At 41.3% G+C, this 23,206-nt stretch overlaps 1 protein-coding gene across 1 annotated transcript; it reads left to right on the top strand.

Moving 5' to 3' along the window:
• Positions 1-1,499: 1,499 nt before the first annotated feature.
• Positions 1,500-20,183, top strand: mtnr1c (melatonin receptor 1C). The gene is made up of 2 exons (XM_012874457.3): positions 1,500-2,057; positions 18,075-20,183. Exons 1-2 carry the CDS (start codon positions 1,865-1,867, stop codon positions 18,938-18,940), a joined length of 1,059 nt encoding a protein of 352 aa, XP_012729911.2. The 5' UTR covers positions 1,500-1,864; the 3' UTR covers positions 18,941-20,183.
• Positions 20,184-23,206: the final 3,023 nt, after the last annotated feature.

Genomic DNA, 23,206 nt, shown 5'->3' with positions numbered 1-23,206 from the left:
AACTACATTTATCATGTTACAGCAACAAACTTCAATAAATGAAAGGATTTGATGTTGGAACAACAGAAGGTTGTGCATACTTGTAATGTGGAAGAAAAATAATTTGATTAACTTCTTTTTAACAAATACAAGTCTGAAAAGTGTGTTGTGTATTTGTTTAAAGCACACTTTAATATTTCAGGAAAACATTTAATAGTGTACTTCACATGTCTGGACTTTCTGGTGAGGCAGCAATAAAGTCTCGAGAGTAAGCTGTGAGAAGTCCCGCTTGCTGTTTGCCACAAACCAACAAAGATGTAGAAGGTGCACCGGCCAAAACTGGACTCTTTGGACTGCATGCAAAATGCATCCCACAGAAAAAACTGTGATGGCAGCATGATGCTGTAGAGTAATGGAAGCTGGTCATAGCTTGATACCGGGAAGGCCCGGAAGAAACTCTTAAACCGGACTTACACTGAAATGGACTTGAGACTGGTGTGGAGGTTCATCGCTCAGCAGGTCAATAACCCTAAACATGCTGTTAATCTATTGGGCTGGATCAGCTCAAAGCATGCTTATGTGTTAAAAAGGGCCATGTTAAAGTTCAGACCTACATCAAATCAAAAACCTGTTGTCAGACTTTAATACTGCTGTCACAGAAGCTCTGCATGCAACCAGGCAGAGCTTGAACAGTTTTTTTTAAAGAAGAACGGCTGAAATCTCTGAGCCCAAGGCTGGTAAAGAAATTCCAAAAGGCTTGCCGTTGTAAGCAAAAGGTGGTATTACAAAGTTTTGGAATCAAGGGGACCGAGTACAAATGTGTTCCCACAGATTATTTATAACAACTTGAAAGCCGTGCATCAAAATGATGAACTATGTCTACACATTAAATTGCAATAGATGTGGAAAGGTTCAAGGGACGTGGAAACTTTTGTAAGGTTATGTGCGCCGCACCTTCCGTTTCAACTGTATATTGAGCTAAATATAAGGTTTACTAAAATATAAAAAGATAAACTTAAAAAATATCACATTTACCGGAATTAATCGAAACTCCTGTATGTAAAGAAGTCCAATCATTTTAACTGCAAGGGTGTCTGCTGGACACATGAAGGCGCCATTTCCAAGCACATGACACTTTCTTTAATGAACGAGTTTCTAACTAATGCAAGTCCTTCATGGTAACAATTTCAAAGCACTCAGACCAAATGAGGGAAATTATTTTCGCCCGGACCAGGCATCACCAAGTTCAATCGGATCCCTGAAGTACAGTGGCACGACGGAGAGGGTCGGGCGGAAGCTTTTACTAAGCAGCTTGTAATTTTAAACGTTGCAGGTTCTTTTAATTTGCCTTAGCAGGAAACGGATGCAAATAATTTGATATATATATATATATATATATATATATATATATATATATATATATATATATATATATATATATATATATATATATATATATATATATATATATATATATATATATATCAGACCACACCGTGTTTAGACTCGAGCCTGAAATCCTCGCAGTTCCATTACGCACAGGGGAGCGCTCACATGCTCCACCGGACGCGCTCTCCTGTCAGAATGGAGCAGCGCGGAGCAGCAGCGACGGTGACTGATGAGCCTTCAGCAACTCCAGCACCTTGCAAGGCCAACACTTTACTTCCCGACTGTGCGTAAAGCGCATTAGTGTCCAAACGCTCATGATATGGCTTGCGTCATTCCGGGACTTCGCGGAGGGAGGAGCGCGTCTTCGCGTCCAATAAAGTTCTATAACCTCTCCTGTGAAGACATTTAGACTTTTTCCTCTCTCTTTTTTCTTTCTTTTTTTGCACTGAACATTGGGGAAGCGCTGCCCATCATGGCCGCTGCATCCTGAGGGGAGATGGATTTGGAGGTGAAGGATGCGAACGCCTCGGACTGCCCGCGGAATGAGAGCGGCTGCGAGCTGAGCGCGTCTTCCGGCGGAGTGTCCACAGCGCTGGCCAGCGTGCTGATCTTTACCATCGTGGTGGACATCCTGGGAAACGTGCTGGTCATCCTGTCCGTGTACAGGAACAAAAAGCTCAGGAACGCAGGTGAGGAGCATGGGCACGATGAATGTTGTGCAGGGTCAAGAAATAAGCGAAAAAAAAAAAGTTTTCCCTTGCAGAATAAATCTGTTAATGTACAGTTCACGCAGAAAGATACACTTTGATTAGAGGGCTTTCTTTATTGAGTCATCATTTTTCTCAACTTCATTAACGGAAGTGGTAAATGAACATGTCTTGATTAGGTCCAACCCGCTCTCCTTGTTTCATTCATAACTAAAAATGATGTAATGAGGGGGGTCACATGTACCCTGTGACCCCCTTGCTGAACAATCAGCCTCCAGTCTCAGCGTGATACACTTTCTCAGCCTTGCATGCCAGCCTTCATATCAGTCTATAACAACACTCTCCTCCCTCTGGCTGCCTGGCTGCTGTACCCTTGGCTTCTCTGGCCCAGATAAATCACACCCCTCCTTATATCATGACCTGAAGTCTCCCATGAACAGCCAAGGTGAGAGGCAGTGCCATTCTGACTATAGCTGCCATAGCCTCTCTGGACATGTTTTAGATCAGACAGATATGTTTCCCCTCCTGCTACATCTGCAATGCTCTGACTGGGCTTGTCCAATATTTCCGCATGCTTTTCTACCCCTTCTTGCAATAGGCCTACAGTTAAAATATCTCTAGTGGAATAGATGATGTTTTGTGTGTTAGGAAGTATAAAGGTGCTCATTTATGTAGAAAAACAACAGCTCTGTTTCTTTCCTTGTTTTTTTTTTTTAAATTCACAATCTTCTTTTTCCATCTTTGTCAACAAAGAGAAAGACACAGGGGGACCTTATTGGCGAGCGGAAGCAAATGCAACTTCATAAAAAGTCCCCCTTTTGAACCTTTAAGACCCATTTAGGGATATTTTGGGAGTCTATACAGGAGCAAAAGACACTGTTTGTGATATCATCTTTTGATTTCTATTTTGGTTAGATTTCATTGGGTGAAGAAGTAACATAGAATCAATTTATTTGTTTTATTCATTCATTATTTTGTGAGCTAAAAACAATTAAAGTCAGAAAATATTTGATTTTAAACTAAGACAAAATCCTCTTTTTTTTTTTTTAAAGTTTAGCACACTCGTCTCTCATTATTGTTGAAAAAGAGATTCACACTGTTGGTGTATCTGGTCTCCATGGGTTAAAACCTACATGTATGTTGTTAGTGTGGTTTCAAACACATTCAGCGTGTCTCAAAAAGTGTTTTAAACTCCTCTTGAGGCAGCGTAAAGCATCCATACAGAGCATAATGACCTCATTTGCTGATGTAACGTTTATTTGATCTCTGTAGGCCTGCTCGTATTATTTTATATAGTTTTAATGAATATTGAACCGTTCCGTGACCCAATGTGTGTCATTGTCATTTTCAAAAGCACAGCACTCCCATGGGGAAGCAAATGCTCAAGCATAAAATTAAGGTGATGAGACATCCTGGCTGATTTGCTGCGATTCCTTCCCTCTAAGGGTGACAAGTGGCAGTAAAACACAGCCCAGACCAAATAAACCTTTGACTTTTGGAGTCAAGGATTCAGTTTCATCTTAATTTGTTCATCCTCTTGTGGCTGTGTCCAGGATGAGTTGGATCAGATGCAAATACCTCCAGAATTCATGTGCAGTTGACAGTTATATGTTTTGTAGTTTGTCTTGGCATCTCTGTAAGACACAGGTGGCTTATTTACAGTGAGTGCTGAAGCAACAAAAAATGATAGGAACCAGTGACAGAATGTAAAATGTACTCATTTCAAAATTACATTACATAAGGCCCCTTCTCGATATTCTACAGACTGTGTGAAAAATATGTTAAACTTTAAAATAAATTCTTTGTTTTGCATCGGTCGTCCTTTACCCACAACGGAAACGTTTTGAGAAAAACAGCCTTTAACTGGAGTGGAAATTCTAGTCATTTATTTGCACTTACAACTTGTTTCCCGCGGGTAAGTATGTGAAAGGAGCCCTAATCTTTTAGAAACTGTTCAAAATCGGAAAGACGGGAAAACAGGCCATTCAATGAAACAAATGTTGATCTTCAATCAGAAAATAGCTAGAGTAAAATAGCTCCTGGTCCTAACCTGTTCATGTAGTCGGCAGCTGTTTTTGAAATGGGCGATATGACTTGCTGTCCGGGTACCCTGAGGCATCAGTTTTGCATATTTAGTGTCCCACAGTGTCATGGTGAAAAAAAAAGGGCCACAAGATGTAAATGGAGTTTGAAGCTAAAGGAGCATTTCAGTATTTTTTTTTTATTTCTTAATAGTGAAACTTTTTATCAACTGTGTTTACTAATCAAACACCACTATTCTACGCAAAGCGACACTGTTTAAATGATTTTAAATGTACAGAAAATAGTTTATTTGTAATAACACAATAAGAGCATTTTACGCTGTTTTAGAATCAGAACAAACTTAAATTGAAACACGCTTAAAAATGGCAATATATAGACTGCTCAAACATTTACATTATCTAATATGATCTATCATCAAAAACTCTCTCTCTCTCTCTCTATATATATATATATATATATATATATGTATATATGTATATGTATATATATGTGTATATATATATATATATATATATATATATATATATATATATATATATATATATATATACATATATTTATATTTCAGTAACCCACTAAAGGAAACTCAAATAGAATTAAAGCCTTTGTATCTGTTAATTCATCAGACGAATAAAAAAAGCTTTTTCATCCAGGAATAAAATGGGGGCTTAATAAAAAGTATCTTTAATACCAGTTTAAAGGTTGTTGTTGTTTTTTAAAAGGTACTTTTAATCTGTCAAACAAAGCCTACTAGAAAAGCCTTTTGTAACGATTTTAGGCGTTCAGCCAAACACAGGGTTAGTAAAAGGAAGTTTATTGGAAATGTTCAATGCAGACAGATCAGGAGCTGCAGGTAGAGCCAGACTTGACCAGATGCAGGTGGAGCACACAAGAACTTAAAACACTGCAGCGGCAGAGCACAAGTGAAGTGATGCGACGATCTGGCAGCGAGTGGGTGAGTGAGGCAGCTATATGAAGGCTGGGGAATAGGTGAGCAGAGTAGGAATTAGTGATTAGTGCCACTGATTAGTGGCAGCAGGTGGAACTGGGCTGATGACTTGTGACTGAGCTAACGGGAGGGTTTCTGTGGCTGAAAGGTGACAGAGATGAAACTTTCAGTCCAGATAAGTCCAAAACAAACAAACAAAAAACCTAAATGATGACCGTTTTCTAATTTATTGAATATGATTATATCTATGCAAGAATATAAACGAAAACAAACATGGTGATTTAAGCAACAACACAACAAAACAATGACATACTTTTGTCAGTGGATTTTCTTATGATACTCACAATCACAATTAATCTGTTAAAACTTAGATTATTTGAAGATCACTGCAAGGTAGGAAAATACGGTTTCACCAATACGGGCTTTGAAATTAGGGCCACACAAATGGTAGCTACTAGAACTGACAGAAAGTAGGTTAGTTAGGTATGCTGGGAGTTTACCCAGTGGAGCTTTATGCATGAAAACATACCAAAATGTTGTCTACGAATAATTAAAGACACCCAAGCAAACGAACCATTGAGAATGCAGTGATGAGTCAATGATTTATTCTATGAAGTAAAAGTTAAACTAACAGATGCACAACATCGAGGCTTCTTAAAGATGAAGGAGCTGCATGCAAGTGCAGTCTCTCAACATAATTAATGCAGGACAGAAGGGTGTCTTTAGCCAGTTTTTGATTTGCAAGTAATGATTTGCAAGTAATGTTATACATGATTTATTTCATAATTTTACAGTAGCGATATTGCTGAGAGTGCCTACTTCCAAAGCCAGACTAAAGAAACTAAAGCAGGAATCTGCTCATCCAAGAAGGAACTGAAGGCAAAACTTTACTCAGCACCGAAATTCTCCATGTATTCAGTTAGACACGTCAATGTAATATATATATATATATATATATATATATATATATATATATATATATATATATATATGTAATATGTGTATATATATATATATATATATATATATATATATATATATATATATTTGATCAGGGACGCCTTCTGCTCAGGGAGGGGCAGAAAACTCAGTGAGCCCAACATAACGCTAGTAGAGCATGTAAATAAAGCTGCTGGAATGGGTTGGATAGTGTTTTGGAATAATGAGCTCCTAATTGAAATTTCAAATACATTACGTAACACATCTTATTAATTCGGCCTCGGTCCGTTCGGTGAGAAGTTTAGAAGTCCCTAAATGAATAATTTCATTTTATGGTTTGGAGCAATGACATAGCTGGCCGGACTCAGACAAAGGGGCAGGAGTGAATAACCTCACGCTGGTTGACTGCAGACACTGCAGTGATTGCAAACTTCAGTGCTCCCCCCTGCTCTAATTGGGCGAAGCGCAGGGGTGAGCTGGAATGAGAGGCACCCTGAAACTCCAGCCGAGTTTTAGATGCATCTCTACTTTAGCACACCTAATTCAAATATTAGCAGAGCTCCATGCAGCTTCAAGGCATGCTAGAGCCATTTGATTCAAGTGTGTAGGACAAGGGACACATGTAAAAATTTGCAGGACGCCAGCCTTTGAGGATCTGAATAGGAGACCACTGCCTCAGATGCCTCCTTTTTTTCCCCCTCCAAGAGTTTACTTAAGTGTCTGAAATTGTTACCGCTGTAAACAATCTCCGCTCTGTTCTTATCAAGCTATTTATAGCCGGGTTTAGCTCCCCTAGTATGAAAGTTTAATTGAACCGAGCGTTCTAACGGACACAGCTGAATAGCTCCAAACAGCTGTCTGCCATGAAAACCCCCGTCTCTGTGATGGATGGACGCATTGTGGGGCACATTAGGAGAAACGGGCAGCCTCTCGGTGCACAAAGGATGGAAATTATCATTCACAATACGTGAACAACAACACTCGGACTTGTTTATTTATTCATCAACTATTGCTTTTGTTGTTGCTGTGGATCACAAAGCTGAAAATCATTTCCCCTATTTTTTGCTCGGTGATACGCATTGCTGGGGCAGCTGGTTCTGGTCCTCGGCGCACACAACAGCAGCAGGAGCGTTCCGCTCGGCTGCACGTTACACGCCGCGTCTCCCCGTCTTCCACCACAACAGACACAAACATGTGCACACATCCGTTCTGCGCAGCTGCCCGGTTACCTCCTGATAGAATCTGTATCAGGGGCACCAACACGGAGGAGTAACTCATGTTCCATCGCGTGAATCTTCAGCATCCTCTGAGTTTTTAACGGGGCTCTGTAGGACCGCCAATGGGATGTTAATACTAGAGTTTCCCCTATGGGGTTAGCCATGCTAAAAATACACGCACAAAACGCAGGAGAGAGGAGGATGAAGGGAGCAGATGGATGAAGAAAACTCATAGCAAGAGCCAAGTGCCTGTGCGTGTCTGCGGACGTGTGTGTTTGGCTTGTGCCACCGTGCTGAGAGCTGTGGGTCATGGGGCATGTAACGTTCGGGATGGAGTGGAATTCTGTGAAATCATGCGTTACATCCCCGCGTCTCTGCGGCGTCATGAGCTCCTTGCTCACCCCTCCTGCAGAAAAAAAAAAAAATAGAAGAAGGAAAAAAGTCCAGAGGGAGGGTTAATTGAGTCAGTGGACTTAGTGAGTCAGACCAGATGCCAATTTATATTGACAGCACAAATCCATGGGGAGTATCACTTTGCACACTACGTTTAACATGTCTTCTTCTTCCCGACAATAAATTCATGGCAGGCATTTTGTCGTACAGGGTAAGGACGGCGGCTACCGGATTATCTGACTAAAATCTGCAGTCTGGTCTCCATCTTCATCTGGACGAGGTTCCTCATTAAAATTACTGCACATTTTCCCCTTTATGGACGTGCTTAGTAAACATGCTTGTGTCCTGAGTCTCATTTGCTGAAACACATTGGCTTTGGTCTGTCTGTTGGACTCCCACGATGACGGTGATTTTCTTTGGCCGGGCTCATTGCAGGCTGCAGCACTTCAAGGCAGCTCACGTCAGTTTAATCTTAAACTTCTCCAAATCCCCTGGCTCCCCCCAAAACACAACTCTCTGCAGCAATCAACAGCGTCTCATCAGCTCTAATGTCCTTGCTGAAAGGTTGTTCCCTCATATTTATCCGAACTTGAATGAAGCGAATGTAATCTAATCGGAGATTAAGTCATGCACTGCTGACAGAATGATTCAAGCAATGCCACCACCACCCCTACGTTTTGTCCCCCCCCCCTCCTTATTTTATTTTATGTTTTTGCAAACAAATCTCTCTTTCAAAGGTGTTTAGGATATCCGGGCGAATCAGAGCAAAGCACAGTGTGTCATGTTTCCAGTAAGAACAGTAAGATGGGATGGGATGCAGGCAGTGGGAAGGACGCAGGAACAAACACCCATGTGGAGAACGTGTGTGTACAGCCATGGAAGTGATGAGACAGAAAAGCTTTTTGTCTGGCAGCCTCTCTGTTTACCTCATTCCTCTGAATCGTCAGTCCCGTCTCTGGGGTTCTTTTCTACAGTGTCCTCCCATTGTTCCCATTGTGATGTGAATAAGTAAAGGTATGACAAAAGGTTTAATCTGATTTGCTAAATTACCCTAGACCATTCCAATGACCAAAAACCCTCTTTCACAGTATCAACGCATTCACATCACTTTGACTGTTTTTTGCATGCTGCCACGTTACCTGTTTTGTTTGGATATTATGTAAAAGACCAACACACAGAAAGTAGAGCTCTATCACGAAGTGAATGGAACCAACATCATTTTATTTTTCTAATGTAAAATAGAACAAGTGTGGTGTGCATTTGAATTTCTCCTCCTCAGTCAAAATTCTTGCTTCCATTGCAGCTGCATGGTTGTTGTTGTTTTTTTTCTTGGGTATGTCTGAACCAGCTTTGAACATTTACTGAATTCACTGATATGTTCTTCTTTGCAGAAAAGTTAAAACAACACGGAGAGCACACGTGAACAGCAATTTTCCAGTCTTGTATTTAGGTCTGAACTTTGACTAGACACTTTGACAATGACATTGACTGTACATTAGGGGTCGTTGTTCTGCTGTCAGGGGAACCTCACAGTCTCATGTCTCTTGCAGCCTCAAACAACATTTTTTCAGGGCAGTCCTGTATTTTGCTCCATCCATCTTCCCATCAACCTTGTCAATCTTCCCTGTCTCTTGTCAATAAAAGCATCCTCACAGCATGATGCTGCCACCAGTTACAGTGGGAATGGTGTCTTCAGGGTGATGTCCAGTGTCACCTTTCTGTTGCACTTTTCATGCAGGGTAAAATTAAATAAATCACTTTTTGGTCATACCTGACCAAAGTACCTTTGTCCACATGTTTGCTGTGTGTCCTTACTTGTTGCAGACTGCAAACAGGACTTATTCTGGCTTTTTAAACAGTTATTTCTGCCACTAAAGGACGGCTTTGGGGAGTGCGTTAACAACAGTCAGCTCCTCCCACCTGAGCTGTGGATTTCTGCAGCTCCTCTTGCTTCTCTTGGCTGCTGTGCTCTGCTTACCCAGCCAATCAGTTTAGATGGATGCTCTGCGACATATATGCATAGTGGAACGTTGTTTTATCTCCTAGCTCTGTTTTAAACTTCTCTCCAAGTTTATCCCTGACCTGGCTGCCTTGTTCCTCCCTGAGACCTTCACAGAGCAGCTGCTTTTATACTGAGATTAAATTACACAAAGTGGATACTTGATATTTAGGTGGCAACTGAAAGCTAGTGGTTTAAAAAAAAAAAACATGCACCCTACTTTTTCTAGACTATTATTGATAGAACAATTGAAAACTCCTTTGTTTTCCTTTCGCTTCAAGATTTTGCGCTATGTGAAATATGAAAAGGAGCACTAGCACAGAGATGAGTGAGAAATGACTGATTGTGTTTGGTCACCAAACAAAGAGGGTGGCCTGGGGAAATTAGCCGGGTGGCTCCATCAGCTACCAGGAGACACTAAAAGCAAGAGTCAGTTGGTCTGATGGGGAGTTTCGCTTGGCTGACAGATTTGGTGTGGGTGAAGGCCGCTGTGAAATCAAAAAATTACAGAGCCATGTCAGAAAAAGTCAAAGGCCCCGTGTCAGCTGTCCCTGCCGGACTGCAACCAAATCAGCGTTCAGGCAGAGCTGCTCGCAAGTCACACTCGATAATTATAGCTCCAGAAGAGGTCAGCAGGCGCGGCCCCCTCCTTGTATGCAGGTGTGAGAAAAAGTTTGTCGGTCGTCTGTTCTGTACTATAGCAACAATTTGCGCTGCGGCTCTGGGCGTGCTGAGCATCATTCCGGCCAGGTTGGCTAATCGCACACACGAGGAGGTAATGGTGTGTCCAAATGTTTTTCATAATGAATGCCAGAAAAAAACAAAGTCAGTCATCTGGCCGCCGCACAGTGATCCTCTCGGTGGCGTTTTAGCACTTAACTCACTCTCCTGACGATAAGTGCTAGAGAGGGGCTTGGCCGAAGAGAGCTGAAAATGCCCTGCCCTGTGCAGCAGGCGAGCATGATAGCATTGGGCTGCATGATGCCGGCGAGGAATCAAACCTCTGCACAGTGACAAATGCGCACGCCGAGTGCTGCCAGCAGCACAAATGCAATCTGACAGATTTGCCCACTGAGCTGACTCGAGGATGAGGAACAAATGCTTTTATTTTTATCTCAGTAGACCTCAGAGATGGCTTTTAGGGAGCTGAAAATTTGCAGTTCCTGACAACTCAAGTGGTTGGGGGGGGGGGGGGGGGGGGGGGGGATGCACGATGAACATCTAATTTTCCTCTACATGATAAAGACCAGAAAAGTTGTCCTTCTGGGAAAGTAGGATTTTAAAACCACTAAATTGCTGTTTCTTTAATTAATCTTGTTGAGGAAAGTAAATTGTCATTAGCCCTGTGGTCCTTGGGGTGCAGGTTGTGTATCTATATGGACTAATGCTCGACATGTGTTTCACATCGACTCCCATCATATCTGTCACTGAGTGCTGTTGTTTCAGCTGTCTGAGTGACCCAACCTGCAAGGCGTCTTTCCAACATCCCAAACTCAATTATAACTCTGCATGCATAATTTACAGAGGGGATATTTTTGCTCATGTTATGTTGCATGGGATAATAAATTCTGGGTAATGATTGCGACAGACACATTCTAATCAAATTTTCATCCACTTTTTTTTGAAGGCTTCAAGTGCTGGGTGGACTGGAAGACCGTGTTCAATAGTGATAAATCATTTCTCTGTGCGGTCAACAGGTTCTAATTCATGGTGAAGTTCACCTTAAATAAACGGCTGCTTTACAGAATGTAGTCCTTGCTTTACAAAACCCATTCATGACATGTTGGGCGCCGAATTGTGCTTTGCAACAGAGCCGTCTTGGCGTGCTGCTATATGTTTATGTTATCAATCTCCTCATCTGACACGGGGGTTATAGTTAGATTCCTGTCCACCCAGAACAGCTGCGCTGTAACAGTATTAAATGTCATTTTCGATAATTCACGTCCTGTGAGAAGATCCAGTGTTACACCAGCACCATTTCCGATCGTGTTTTAGGTGATAGTAAAAGGCAGTTTCTGGGAACAAAGTCAGTCTGAAACTAATAGACATGTTTACCGCGATGCTTCCTGTCTTTTGGTTTTCTCTGAATCATTTTGACTAAAACTTCTGACGATTTTGTGGGGAGAAACCAACACAAAAGCATATAAAGTGGTCAACCCCAGGCTTACACTGAATACCATGCATGCAAGTACGGTTTTGGCGCCGCAGGGAGCCCAGATAGTTGAAAGATAACGTGTTCACTCACATCAGTTACATGTGGTTGCGATTCCACTTACTGACGCCGTGCAGAGCTAAAAGAAATTCCACAAGAAGGAAGTTTGACTGGACGCCGCAGTGTCCAGTCAAACTTCCTTCAGTCAAAGGAGCAGTGTGTGTGGGGTTTGCGGCAAACCGGAACTGGATCAGGACCATAACCCACATCGTAATCAGTGTGAGCCCCTGGTAAAAAGTTTACATCCTGGGATGAATCTCAGTGCCTCATGATAAACGGTGTTCAACATCTGTAAAGAGTCCATGGAAACATTTCTAAAAGCATTATCACCATAATCAATATGAGGTAAGAAGGCACCTGTGACAATTTTATTTTCACGTTGTATGAGAAACATGATTAATTTCTAGTTGAACGAGTCATATGTTGTTTTGAAGATCTTCCATATCTGATGGAAAGGAAAAAAAATCAATATATGAAAGTACCAAACAATGTATAATAACCAAAATTGTATGGGGTACCTTGTGCAGATATATTTACAGGGACATCAGGGTGACCAGACGTCCCTGATTTCCGGGGGGGACCCCGGCAAAAGCTGTCCCCGGAAATGTTCCAGATTTCAATCTACCATGATGGAGTAAGACAGTTTTGCGCAGCAGGAGGTTTTAACTCGGTCCTGCCTTTGTCCCGATGTAGTAGAACCCACCTTCACCGCCCCATTGGCATTGCAGAGCAGGCAAAACAAACAATCCCCCAGGCAGAGATACTGCGTCCCACCATGTTGGCTTTACAGTAAATAGCTGTGTCGTCAGCGTAGAGATCATGAGATGGATCATGTACGTTCTGCTCCTATGATTCAGATCAATATGGAACTTTAGGAGGAACTCACTTTCGAATCTCTGACAAGCTGCTTTCTGCTCGGTCTGGAGTGATTTCATAGCTGTTCTGTCTCATTGGGCTGCACAAGTATTCATCATGGTGCTCCATGTTCAAAGCTCCTCAAATTTGAACTTTGACCTGAGCATAATGTGAGGTTAATGAAGTAGCATGCACCTCCCATGCCAGGGTGGGAGTTCCACTCCACTTGCTCTTTGCCCAGAGTAGCGTAAAGCCATTGTTGTGCGGAGCAAAATAGCTTTGACACATTTAGTGTGCGAGCTCCATGACAATGTGATGCTATCCACCAGCACCAGATAACACGAGTAAAAGTAAATTGAAAACTAATTTTAAGATTAAACTTCACAGATGATTGTTATTACAGAGGCCCAGTGAGCCATGCAAGACCATATTGCTTGTGGAGCTCACTGTCCCGTGGGAGGAGGGGATGGAGGCTGCCAGCAGAAGCGTTCCAAGTACGCAGACCTAGAGGCAGAATGTGGGGAGGCAGGCTGGAATACCATCACGTGCACTGTTGAAATTGGATCTAGAGGCTTTGTGGGGTGCTTCAACTGTTCGTGTGATCTGTGACATGGGGTGTACAGCAGCAGTGTATTGGAAAGCCATTAAAAAAAACTGACTAAGGAGGGGGAGAAAGGCATCTTGTGGCTGGGGCTAAGGAAGAAGCAAAAGAGTTGAGGGTTGAATAACATTTGGCAAAACATCTACGATTGACCCTTTTTGTGCCTACAAAGGTGTTTGTGGGTCCTGCAGAAATTCATAGCTCAGGTGGGAGAATCTGTTGAAAGAAGAACCATTGGTTGTGCACTTCACGAATCTGGACTTTATGGAAGAGTGACAAGTATAACAAATCCAGAGTAAAGATTCTCAAAAGTCTTGCAGGGGACACAGCAAACATGTGAGGAAAGGTGCTATGGTTAGATGGTACCACAATCTAATATAGTAAAGATGTGGAAACGTATTCTTACAACCTCTGTTCACCCAGTCTGTCAGAGCTTGTTCCTATCAGCAAATAAAAATGGGCTAAAAACTCTGTCTCTGTAAATGCAAAGATGGCAGAGACATACCCCAAAAGACTGGAAGCTGTAAAACCAGCAATAAGTGTTCCTTAGACTACTTTGTGTTGGGCTATTACACAAAGTTTGTGATTGCAGAATGATAAAATGGGAATATGTATGTGCTTCATCTAAAATATTCTCATTGCATGACTTTTCATGTTAACTTTTGAGTGTAGTAAATGTACTGACTTACTTTAAATGCAGATAATAGTAAAGTATTTCTCAGAGCTCCTTTAACACATTTAAGAACTAAAACATATTGTCACGCACTGCAATATGTCCAAACACTATTACATTAACTGAAGCTCACAATGTTCCCAGTGTCAAATTGATGTTTCATACAACAAAACATCAGAGGATCACCAAAGTCAGACAGAAGACCAATATCAGTATCAATCATAGCCGTTTGAAAAACGTTGACATTTTTCCATTAGTGCTGAAAGAACAGACCAACAGACAATTGAAAAAAAGAAATGCCATTAGTGACCATGATGACATAGCATGAAATAGAAAAGAAGATCTTGTGACACAGATAACTTTAATCCATTTACATGGACATGGGCTGAACAAAGTCAAAGACTTAAAATCAGTCTGTTTTAGTTGCTGTTTAATAATGGCAAATATGCAGCCACCCCTCCAGCAAGAAAAAGTTCAGCATTGTATAATGAGACAACAAGTTGGAAAAAGCAGACACTAATAGACACTAATCACACAGTTGTGTTCTGCTACTCTCAGTTTGTTTTGCGCTGCTCTCCGAAGTCAGGCGCTGCTTTGTATCAGCTTGCTTCTTTAAGTCGGTTATCTCTTTATTACACAATTGCTTCGTTATACATTAAGTGTAGACCTGATGTCAGGGGACCAGGTTCTATGAGTAGTGCCATAAACATACAAGAAAACAAACCACAACACCTACTCTGTAAAACGTAATCACTGGGCACAGTTGTTGCACAGGAGTAGAGCCTGCGACCAATGTTTGGTCTTCCCAGTAACCCGGCTAAATTATTTAATCAATGACTGTTCTTTGAGCAAGAGGCCCTGTTTACACAACAACATATTCTGGTTGCATTTGAAGTGTTCGTTTACACAAGAACAAACTTTTCATATAGGGCTCATGCGTAGTATGACAGAAATCATTAAACATTGGGTGTGTCTCAATTCAGGGGCTGCATCCTTCGAAGGCCACATTGTAGATCGGTTTCTTCGTAGCACTGCGACAAAGGCTACCCCACTTCACGACTACTTCAAAGGCAGTCGACAGATGTGTACTTTCACCAGATGAAGGATGGGACCGGTGTATCCTTCGTGGCCCACCCTATCCTGTCAATAAAAGCTGTCAATAAAGTTGGATATATCACGCTTTCTGTGACGTAAAAGTAACTTTTAAAACATTTTTAGGGTGAAAGGTTAGCTATGTAAACCCGAAATATCTGCTTGATGTGCTGACATATCACTTAGTTTTAAAAGCGCCTGAACATGTCCGCTGTCGCTACACTAACAACCGGATCTTTCAGGTGACCGGTCGGTTGAGGCTCGCTATGCTGAGAGAAAACTCCTGTCTCCCGGCACATTGCTGTCAAACTCCTGCTGGCTTTCCGCAATGAGTTAAAGGCATAAATAATTCAGTCAGATGATGTCAGTGTTTGGTTAATTCGTTATTAGCCTATTGTGCTCTACAAAGTAACTCATTAAAACTTTGCTCAGAAATTTATGGCGTTAGTGTTTAGATTGTTTTAAAAGTTTTACTAATAAATTATTAAAATAGTATGTGTTATCAACGGATTTTATTTCGTGGTATATCTCTATATCAACATAAACTTACTTTAAACATCTGGCTGATTGAAGAATGAGGGGGAAAAAAAACAAGATTTTAAAGGAGAAGTCCGGTCAAAATCAGAATTCAAACTGCTGAAAGTACTTTAAATATAAAATTATTACAAACTGTTCAATAAATGATAAGCTTTTTTAATTAAGAGTAATTTTCATTTGAAGGTCCTTTTATGGGGGCCACCATCTTGGTGAAGAACAGTACTGCCACCTCCCAGTTTGTGACGTTTTGTCATGGGATCGACTGTAGAGCAAGTCCCAATGCCCTATCTGTCCCAAAATATTTTTTTAACCCCTTAAACAAAGATAGACATGGTATTCAGCATTTAAATTTAAATTAATACTAATTTTACATTTTAGAGACATAAAAAGACAACAAATAAGCATTAAAGTACGGTTTATAGGTTGGGTTCTGCAATGTTATAAGATGAGTATAAAACTCATCTTTAGAACCAATTTCTGCTCAAAATGGTGATCTGCACCGCGTAATCTACTTTCAGCAGTTATCATCAGTTATTGCAACCTTAAACTGCAGAAAATACGGGCAAATCGGCTCATTCTGAGTTTTCTCTCTGCTCCTGTCATGATGAGCTGCAGCGCGTTATAAGGCGGAGGGATATTTCATCGTCACTTAGTTTAGAGCCAAAACAATCGACTTCACTTTCAGAAACAAGCCCAAAAAAACTGCAACAAACAACTCATGAAAGTTACAAGTGACTTTAGAAAAAATAAGACCAAAGTTGCATAAAATAAGTGGGCTTCACAACAGTGAACATACTTTCTAAGTGTGTCGTATCCCTCCGCCACTCTGATCGGGTAATGATCGGGTAATTTATGATGTAGAATTTGTTAATTCTATTTCATAAAAAAGAAAAACCTACTGAAAAGTCTCGCTCTCATGTCATCTTGAAGACATTCTTCTTCCAAATGTTGGCTACAAACGATGTGTTTTCTCTCTGGCCAGAAGCACGATGGCAAATCCTCCCTCTTCACGTTGGTAACCATACATAGTGATCCAGACGACAATTTATGCATTTTTTTTTTTTTATTGATTAATGCTAAATTCATTAAATAACCACAAACATATTAGTTTTAGGTATAGCTAATGATCCCCTGATTTTCCCCTGTTGACCGGACTTCTCCTTTAAACAGACGACTGTGTGTACAGTTATTCACTGTGGCATTGATTTTAGGGCTCCATTTGTTTTGCTTCACTGCTGCTTCACACCGTGTCGGCTAGGCAACAGGAAGTACCCTGAGGTAAGGGTGGGGACAGCTGGTGAAGACCAGACCATCCCAATTCACAAACCAATCTCTTATGGTCTTCTCTTTTTCCGCAACCTAGGAAGGACCCAACCGACGTAGAATGGGTCCTTTGAAGGATGCAGCCCCTGAATTCAGATTAACCTAAATTGCACACAAGCACAATATTACAGCTACGTGCAACTTTAAAAACCACAGAAGAAGCAAAAAACCGCATATAGCAGAGTACTGTTCTGGCTGCTGACTCCTCAATATACAACCACAGCTCGGCACGGCTATAATTCAGGTGAACCTCCGTCGTCTGTCCATAGGAAACTTTATTCTCTACCATCTCAAATGTTTATTTGCATCGGCTTTTAGGCAGTACTCACGTGCATGTTGAGTTTCGAAGAACATGGTACCACTGGTCGCGTGGTGTGGGAATTACACCGTTTTTGAAGTTTCTACTGTTAAATAAAACAAATAAATATTTCCATTTATAGCCCCACAGAGTGGAAATTAGTCTCTGTGATTAACCCATCACTTAGGGAGCGGTGTGCTTCCATGCTGAGTGTCCTGTGGAGAGCGATCTGTGATTAAGGGTCTTGCTCATGGACCCAGAGTGACAGACCGAGGCTCGAACAGCGTCTCCAAGCTGCAAACGCCTGGCTCCCTAACCATGAGGCCACCACTCCCACAGTGTAAACAGAGATTTTAATTAGAACGTTGTCATGTAAACGTCTTAACAAAAACAGGAAAAGAGTGCCGTTTTCAATGGATCGTTGTTGCGTAAACAGCGCCTGAGATAGGTTAAGCAAAGAAAGACACTGGGGGGGTACAAAAGGAGTCTACACATAAAGGCTCTGTTATATCCTGTTATAATTGGAGTTATATATTTGGATTCTTTAGTGATTTTCAAAATCACAATATTTATTTGCTGTCAAAACTTCTCTAATCCACACCAGCACAAGTACACTCATTATAACCTCTGATTAAATGTTAGTGAATGAATCTATTCATTTAAGCCTTTATACACTGGAATAGTAAAAAGTTCATAATGAGTTCTAACTTTTACACCCAATTCCTTTTTAAATAATTTAATCGTTATGTACTTATTCCATCCTGGAATAGGAGCAGCTAAGCTCCACCCTTAAATGTCAAAAATCACGATAGTAACTTGTAAAGAATCATGCCTCATGCTTTGCTTGTTACCTCCTTCTTGTTTCCAGGTAACCTCTTCGTGGTGAGCTTGTCTGTAGCGGACCTGGTGGTAGCGCTGTACCCGTACCCTCTGGTGCTAACAGCGATCTTCCACAATGACTGGACCATGGGAGACCTGCACTGTCAGGCCAGTGGCTTCATCATGGGCCTGAGCGTAATAGGCTCCATATTCAACATCACCGCCATCGCCATCAACCGTTACTGCTACATCTGTCACAGCCTCCACTATGACCGCCTGTACAGCCTGAGGAACACCTGCTGCTACCTGGGCCTCACCTGGTTGCTCACCGCCATCGCCACAGTGCCCAACTTTTTCGTCGGCTCTCTGCAGTACGACCCCCGCGTCTACTCCTGCACCTTCGCTCAGACCGTCAGCTCGTACTATACCATCTCAGTGGTGGTCATCCACTTCCTGATCCCGCTGCTGGTCGTGTCCTACTGCTACATGCGGATATGGGTTCTGGTGATTCAAGTGAAACATCGGGTGAAACCGGAGCAAAGGACGAGACCGAAACCGAGCGACGTGAGGAACTTCCTGACTATGTTTATGGTGTTTGTGTTGTTCGCTGTGTGTTGGGCTCCACTGAACCTTATAGGTCTGGCAGTAGCTATAAACCCTGCAAAAGTGGCACCCAACATACCCGAGTGGCTCTTTGTCACGAGCTACTTTATGGCGTACTTCAACAGCTGCCTCAACGCCATCATATATGGACTACTGAACCAAAACTTTCGAAAGGAGTACAAGACAATCCTCCTTGCCCTTTGCGTCCCGCGTTTGCTCCTCATGGAAACCTCCAGGTGCGCCACAGAGGGGCTGAAGAGTAAGCCTTCACCGGCTGTAACAAACAATAATATAGCTGAAATAAATGTATAAATTGATGTTGTACTGGGCAATTAATTGTGCCATGTTTCACTCAGTGCCTGTTCTGGATGTCAATGTTTTTTTTCTTGTTTTTATGTGTGGAGTGATTCAGATGTCCCCCAAATCTGTACCCAGTGGAAACCTCACAAAAACGACTCAGTTTTAAAGTTTCATAGACCAGTGCCTCTCAATAACCATCATTGAATCGTTGAAAAGTAAATTCATTTCTGTAACTTAGTTCAGAAACAGAGATTCATCCATCACGTAAGGTGATCTAATTCAAGTTTTTCTGTTCATTTTGACGGTTATGGCTTACAGTAAATGAAAACCATGAATATTTGTCTCTAAGAAAGAGTATTGAAATAAAAAAGGTTTTGTAACACCAAAAATGTCAGCCAAAGCAAAGGTATGTCCATGTATTGTACAATATTTGCAAACAATACTTGAACAGGACTACTTTTACATGTATGTCCACATCAATGCAGCTTGGCGTATAGTTTATCCTTGTCAAACCTTTATTTTGCCTGCACATTTGGATCTGGTACTTCATCTTCCTCTTGACAACCCTACATAGATCAATATAAGTTCAAGTGAGCCTTGTTTGCTGACAAGTAGGGGCAGTGATGCCATGGTCATTAAAGCAGGAAATGGTAATTTGACAGTATGGGTAGGTGAACCAACACCAACAGATGACATGGCACCCAAAATCATCACTGTCTTTGGAAACTTCACACTTCAGCCTTGATTCTGTCCCTCTCCACTCTTCCTCCACACCCAGTTCTAAATTAAATGCAAAATGTACTTTTATTTGAAAAGAGTGAGCAAAAGTCAGGTTTATTTCCTCCTTTGTCCAGGTAAGATGTTTTTGATGTTTGTGCTTCAAGATGTGGCTTAACATATTGTATGTGACAGTTGTGACCCATGGTTTGGATACATCTGTGTGTGGTGGCTCCTGAAGCTCTGATTCATCTGCATTCCACACCTAGGGAATTACCCCCAAAATTACTGAATTACCTTTGCTTCAGAGTCCTCTAAATTCTGGTTATCCCTGTTTTTTCATCACACTTTTCCCATTCACTCAGTTTTTCCATTAACAGGCTTAGATACAGCACACTGAACAGCCAGCTTCTTTGAGAATTACCATTTGTGGCTTACCTGGCTTCAGTAACTGCCAGATGGACATCTGTCAACTCAGCAGTCTTCCCCATGATTATGCACACCATATATGCACAAAATATAACATTTCTGCACTGAAGGTTCTGTGTTTTTATTCTTGTCTTATGCAATGTTATTAATTATTGTGCAAAGCAAACTTTAAAGTTTTTATTAACTTTTAAGTAATAAATCAAAACAGCTGAATAACATTTCTTTAAACACCAACAGCTCGTACAAGATTCAATGTTCACTGGAGGAACCAAGTAATATATGACTTCAGTAATATCAGATATCTCCAGACAAATATTTTTGTTTCAAACACAAAAGCTCATAATTTTGACCCTGGAAGTTGTGCATGATTCGTGATTTCTGCTTATGCTTTTTGTATTGTTTACAAGTACAAATCCGATATTCAACCAACACAGAGCTACGTTTTTAAAAAGTTTATTGAATGATGAGGAGTGGATGATAAGGCAGGCAAGAAGGACCAGACTTGACGAGATGCAGGTAGTGACAGGCCAGAAGGCAGGAGCTGACCAGAATAGCGAGCAGCTGGAACTCATAGGAAAAGAGGCAGACTTGTGCAGCACGCAGACACAGGCAACATTTAGCAGAAGAGTCCAGCTGGCTGAGCACATAGGAACTGGTAGGCCACTGTCGGTTCGTGGCCTTTTGAGGCTGGAGTTTCAGCAGGAATGATGACAAAGTGGCAGTATGTGGAAGCAGCAATACATTTATTTGTTGGTAGCAGCATTCACTCTGCCAACCAACTACCAACCAACCAACAACCAACTTGTTTTACAGACACAATCACTGCCTTAAATACCCTCTGCTGATTAAGGGTCAAACCATTCTGCACTAAACAATTTACTATTAACTTTACCTATAAAATACAATATTTACATAATACAAATACACATACACATTCCCACCTATTTTTTATAAATATTTTATCTTTTAAACCCACACCTAAAAACCCCTTAAAACAAATGTGCAAAAGTTCCCCCCTGCTTTTCCCATGGTCTCTCCCGGAACCTATAAATGGTGTCTGGACCCCCGGGGAAGCATTTGTCCAAACACCCTGGAGAGGACATAGAAAACAGGTAAGTCACCAACTTCTAACACTTTGTTTAGTCTCACTTCTCACAGATTCTACACCACCATTTGCTTAAGTTTCCTGACAGTAGACCTTAGCTCTAAATAACAATTCTTCTTTTCACAGAGCCCACACCATTTCCCAATGAGGAGCAGCTGTGCAGAACCTGAACAAAAGGCTACATGCTAATTATTAAAATATCCAATAAATATTCAATAAATAGTTAAAACTTCTTGTGTGCAAATGGTTATTTCTGTGCAAAGTCATGCTTAAAGTGCTGTGCAAAACAAAGTGCTAATTAAGGTGCAAGTTTACAGTGCAAAAGTATTCTTAAAGTGCAATACCAGTTACTTTTCCTAAAAACAGTCCCAGTAATGAAGGCATCTTCATTACAGCCACATTACACTAGACGAGACAAGATGACATGTTGTGGCAGGGATGAGTTGGCTGAGGCAGGTAGGTGAACAGGTGAACCGAGTTGAATGCAATTAGTAGCAACAGGTGGAGCTGTTCTAGAGCAAAGTGGTGGCTGGAGGGAGACTGAGCTGATTGGATGATGGCTTAGAGGTGAAGTTTGATCCAAGAAAAGTCCAGAAAAGTCCAAAGCAAAACAAACAAACCTAAATCATGACACTTTTACTGAAAATAATGAACTTTCGAGAGCATTTCGTGGATATAGATTGTTCCAGATGTTCCTATTTGAAACCAGTAGTTGACAACAACTGGGTCAGGACACATTCCTTCCTAACTGTGATTGCCTCCCTACACTGGATTAAAATACAGACGAGTTAACCGGCCGAAGAAACCAGATCCACAGATTAAAAGCAACTGAAAACATTTAGTAAACTACTTTGTTATATATGAGTTCACTACAGCCTATTTTATGGACAGAATTTTTTGCATTGAATGATTTAGTCAAAAACACAACACACACACACAAATGTTCTCTTGCTACTCTTTCTCTGCTCTCCTAAATACAGCATTATTGAAAGAACCCCCCCAAGGTTTGCAATTTCCTCTCAAATACAATCCTTTTCAGCTTTAAGGCTAAATCAATTACCAAGGACTTAATGGTCTTATCTGGATTAAGTGGCTTAGAGTATTAAAAGAGGGTAGGTGCCAGTTTGGAGAGAAGTTTTAAGTTGTTTTCAATCAAAGCTACAGAGAAGTTGGAGTCATAATTCATCCATGGTTAATGCGAACGTCTCAGGCTCATTTTTATGGAGAACGTAGGTTTATTAATTTACCACAACATGGTAACACCCTCAGGCATGCCACATGTACCAGTCACACTCACAGAGACACAGGAAAATATTGCGGAAAGCTTTATTATAGTTTTATATAAAGATGAGAAATCTCAAGAGGCTTTGTGTGTGAATAGAAAATGCCCTTGCAGTTTAAGAACCAATTCTCCTAACCGTTTTACCTCATCTCATGTAATGACGTATTAGCCTGACGGGCTCAAAGCCATTTTTCAAAATTATTCTAAACGATTTAGAAACTGTCAAAAGAGGAAGAGTAGCCGATAAACAAGGCTGGCCCTCTTGTTTATTAAATGCCTGCGAGGCATGATATGCATCAGAAGCCAGAGAGATGTAATTTCATGATAATGCAAGTGTGCCTGAGCGCATGTCACCCTGCCCGAGATGAGCTCTGACAGCCTCCCAGCGAAGCTTCCACCCCGCACAACAAACTATGAGCATTTCACCTCACGGGGAGGCTCCCAGACGTCTGCGTGACACACTCTCGCAATCATGCACTGCTGGTTGAAATATTAAAGCGATTATGTATTTCAATTGATGCATTCAGGATTTATCAACTTTCTAAGAGTATATATCATTTCACGTTTACTCAGAGAGCTGTCCTCTGACTTTTTGACACTTGGCTGTGGTTTATAGCCCCTAAAGCTTAGGTAGGTGGTTAGATGTCAGAGGCAAGCGAGTCAAGCGTAAAGAGCCAGGTGCTGTCAAGTTTCCGAGCTGCAAAAAAAAAGGTGGGGGGGGGGCACATAACTCTTCACCTCTGCT

The sequence above is a fragment of the Fundulus heteroclitus genome, chromosome 23 (genome assembly GCF_011125445.2).
Source record: "Fundulus heteroclitus isolate FHET01 chromosome 23, MU-UCD_Fhet_4.1, whole genome shotgun sequence".
NCBI classification, from domain to species: Eukaryota; Metazoa; Chordata; class Actinopteri; order Cyprinodontiformes; family Fundulidae; genus Fundulus; species Fundulus heteroclitus.
Note: the sequence above shows the minus strand (reverse complement) of the source record. Positions and strands in the feature narration are given on the sequence as shown.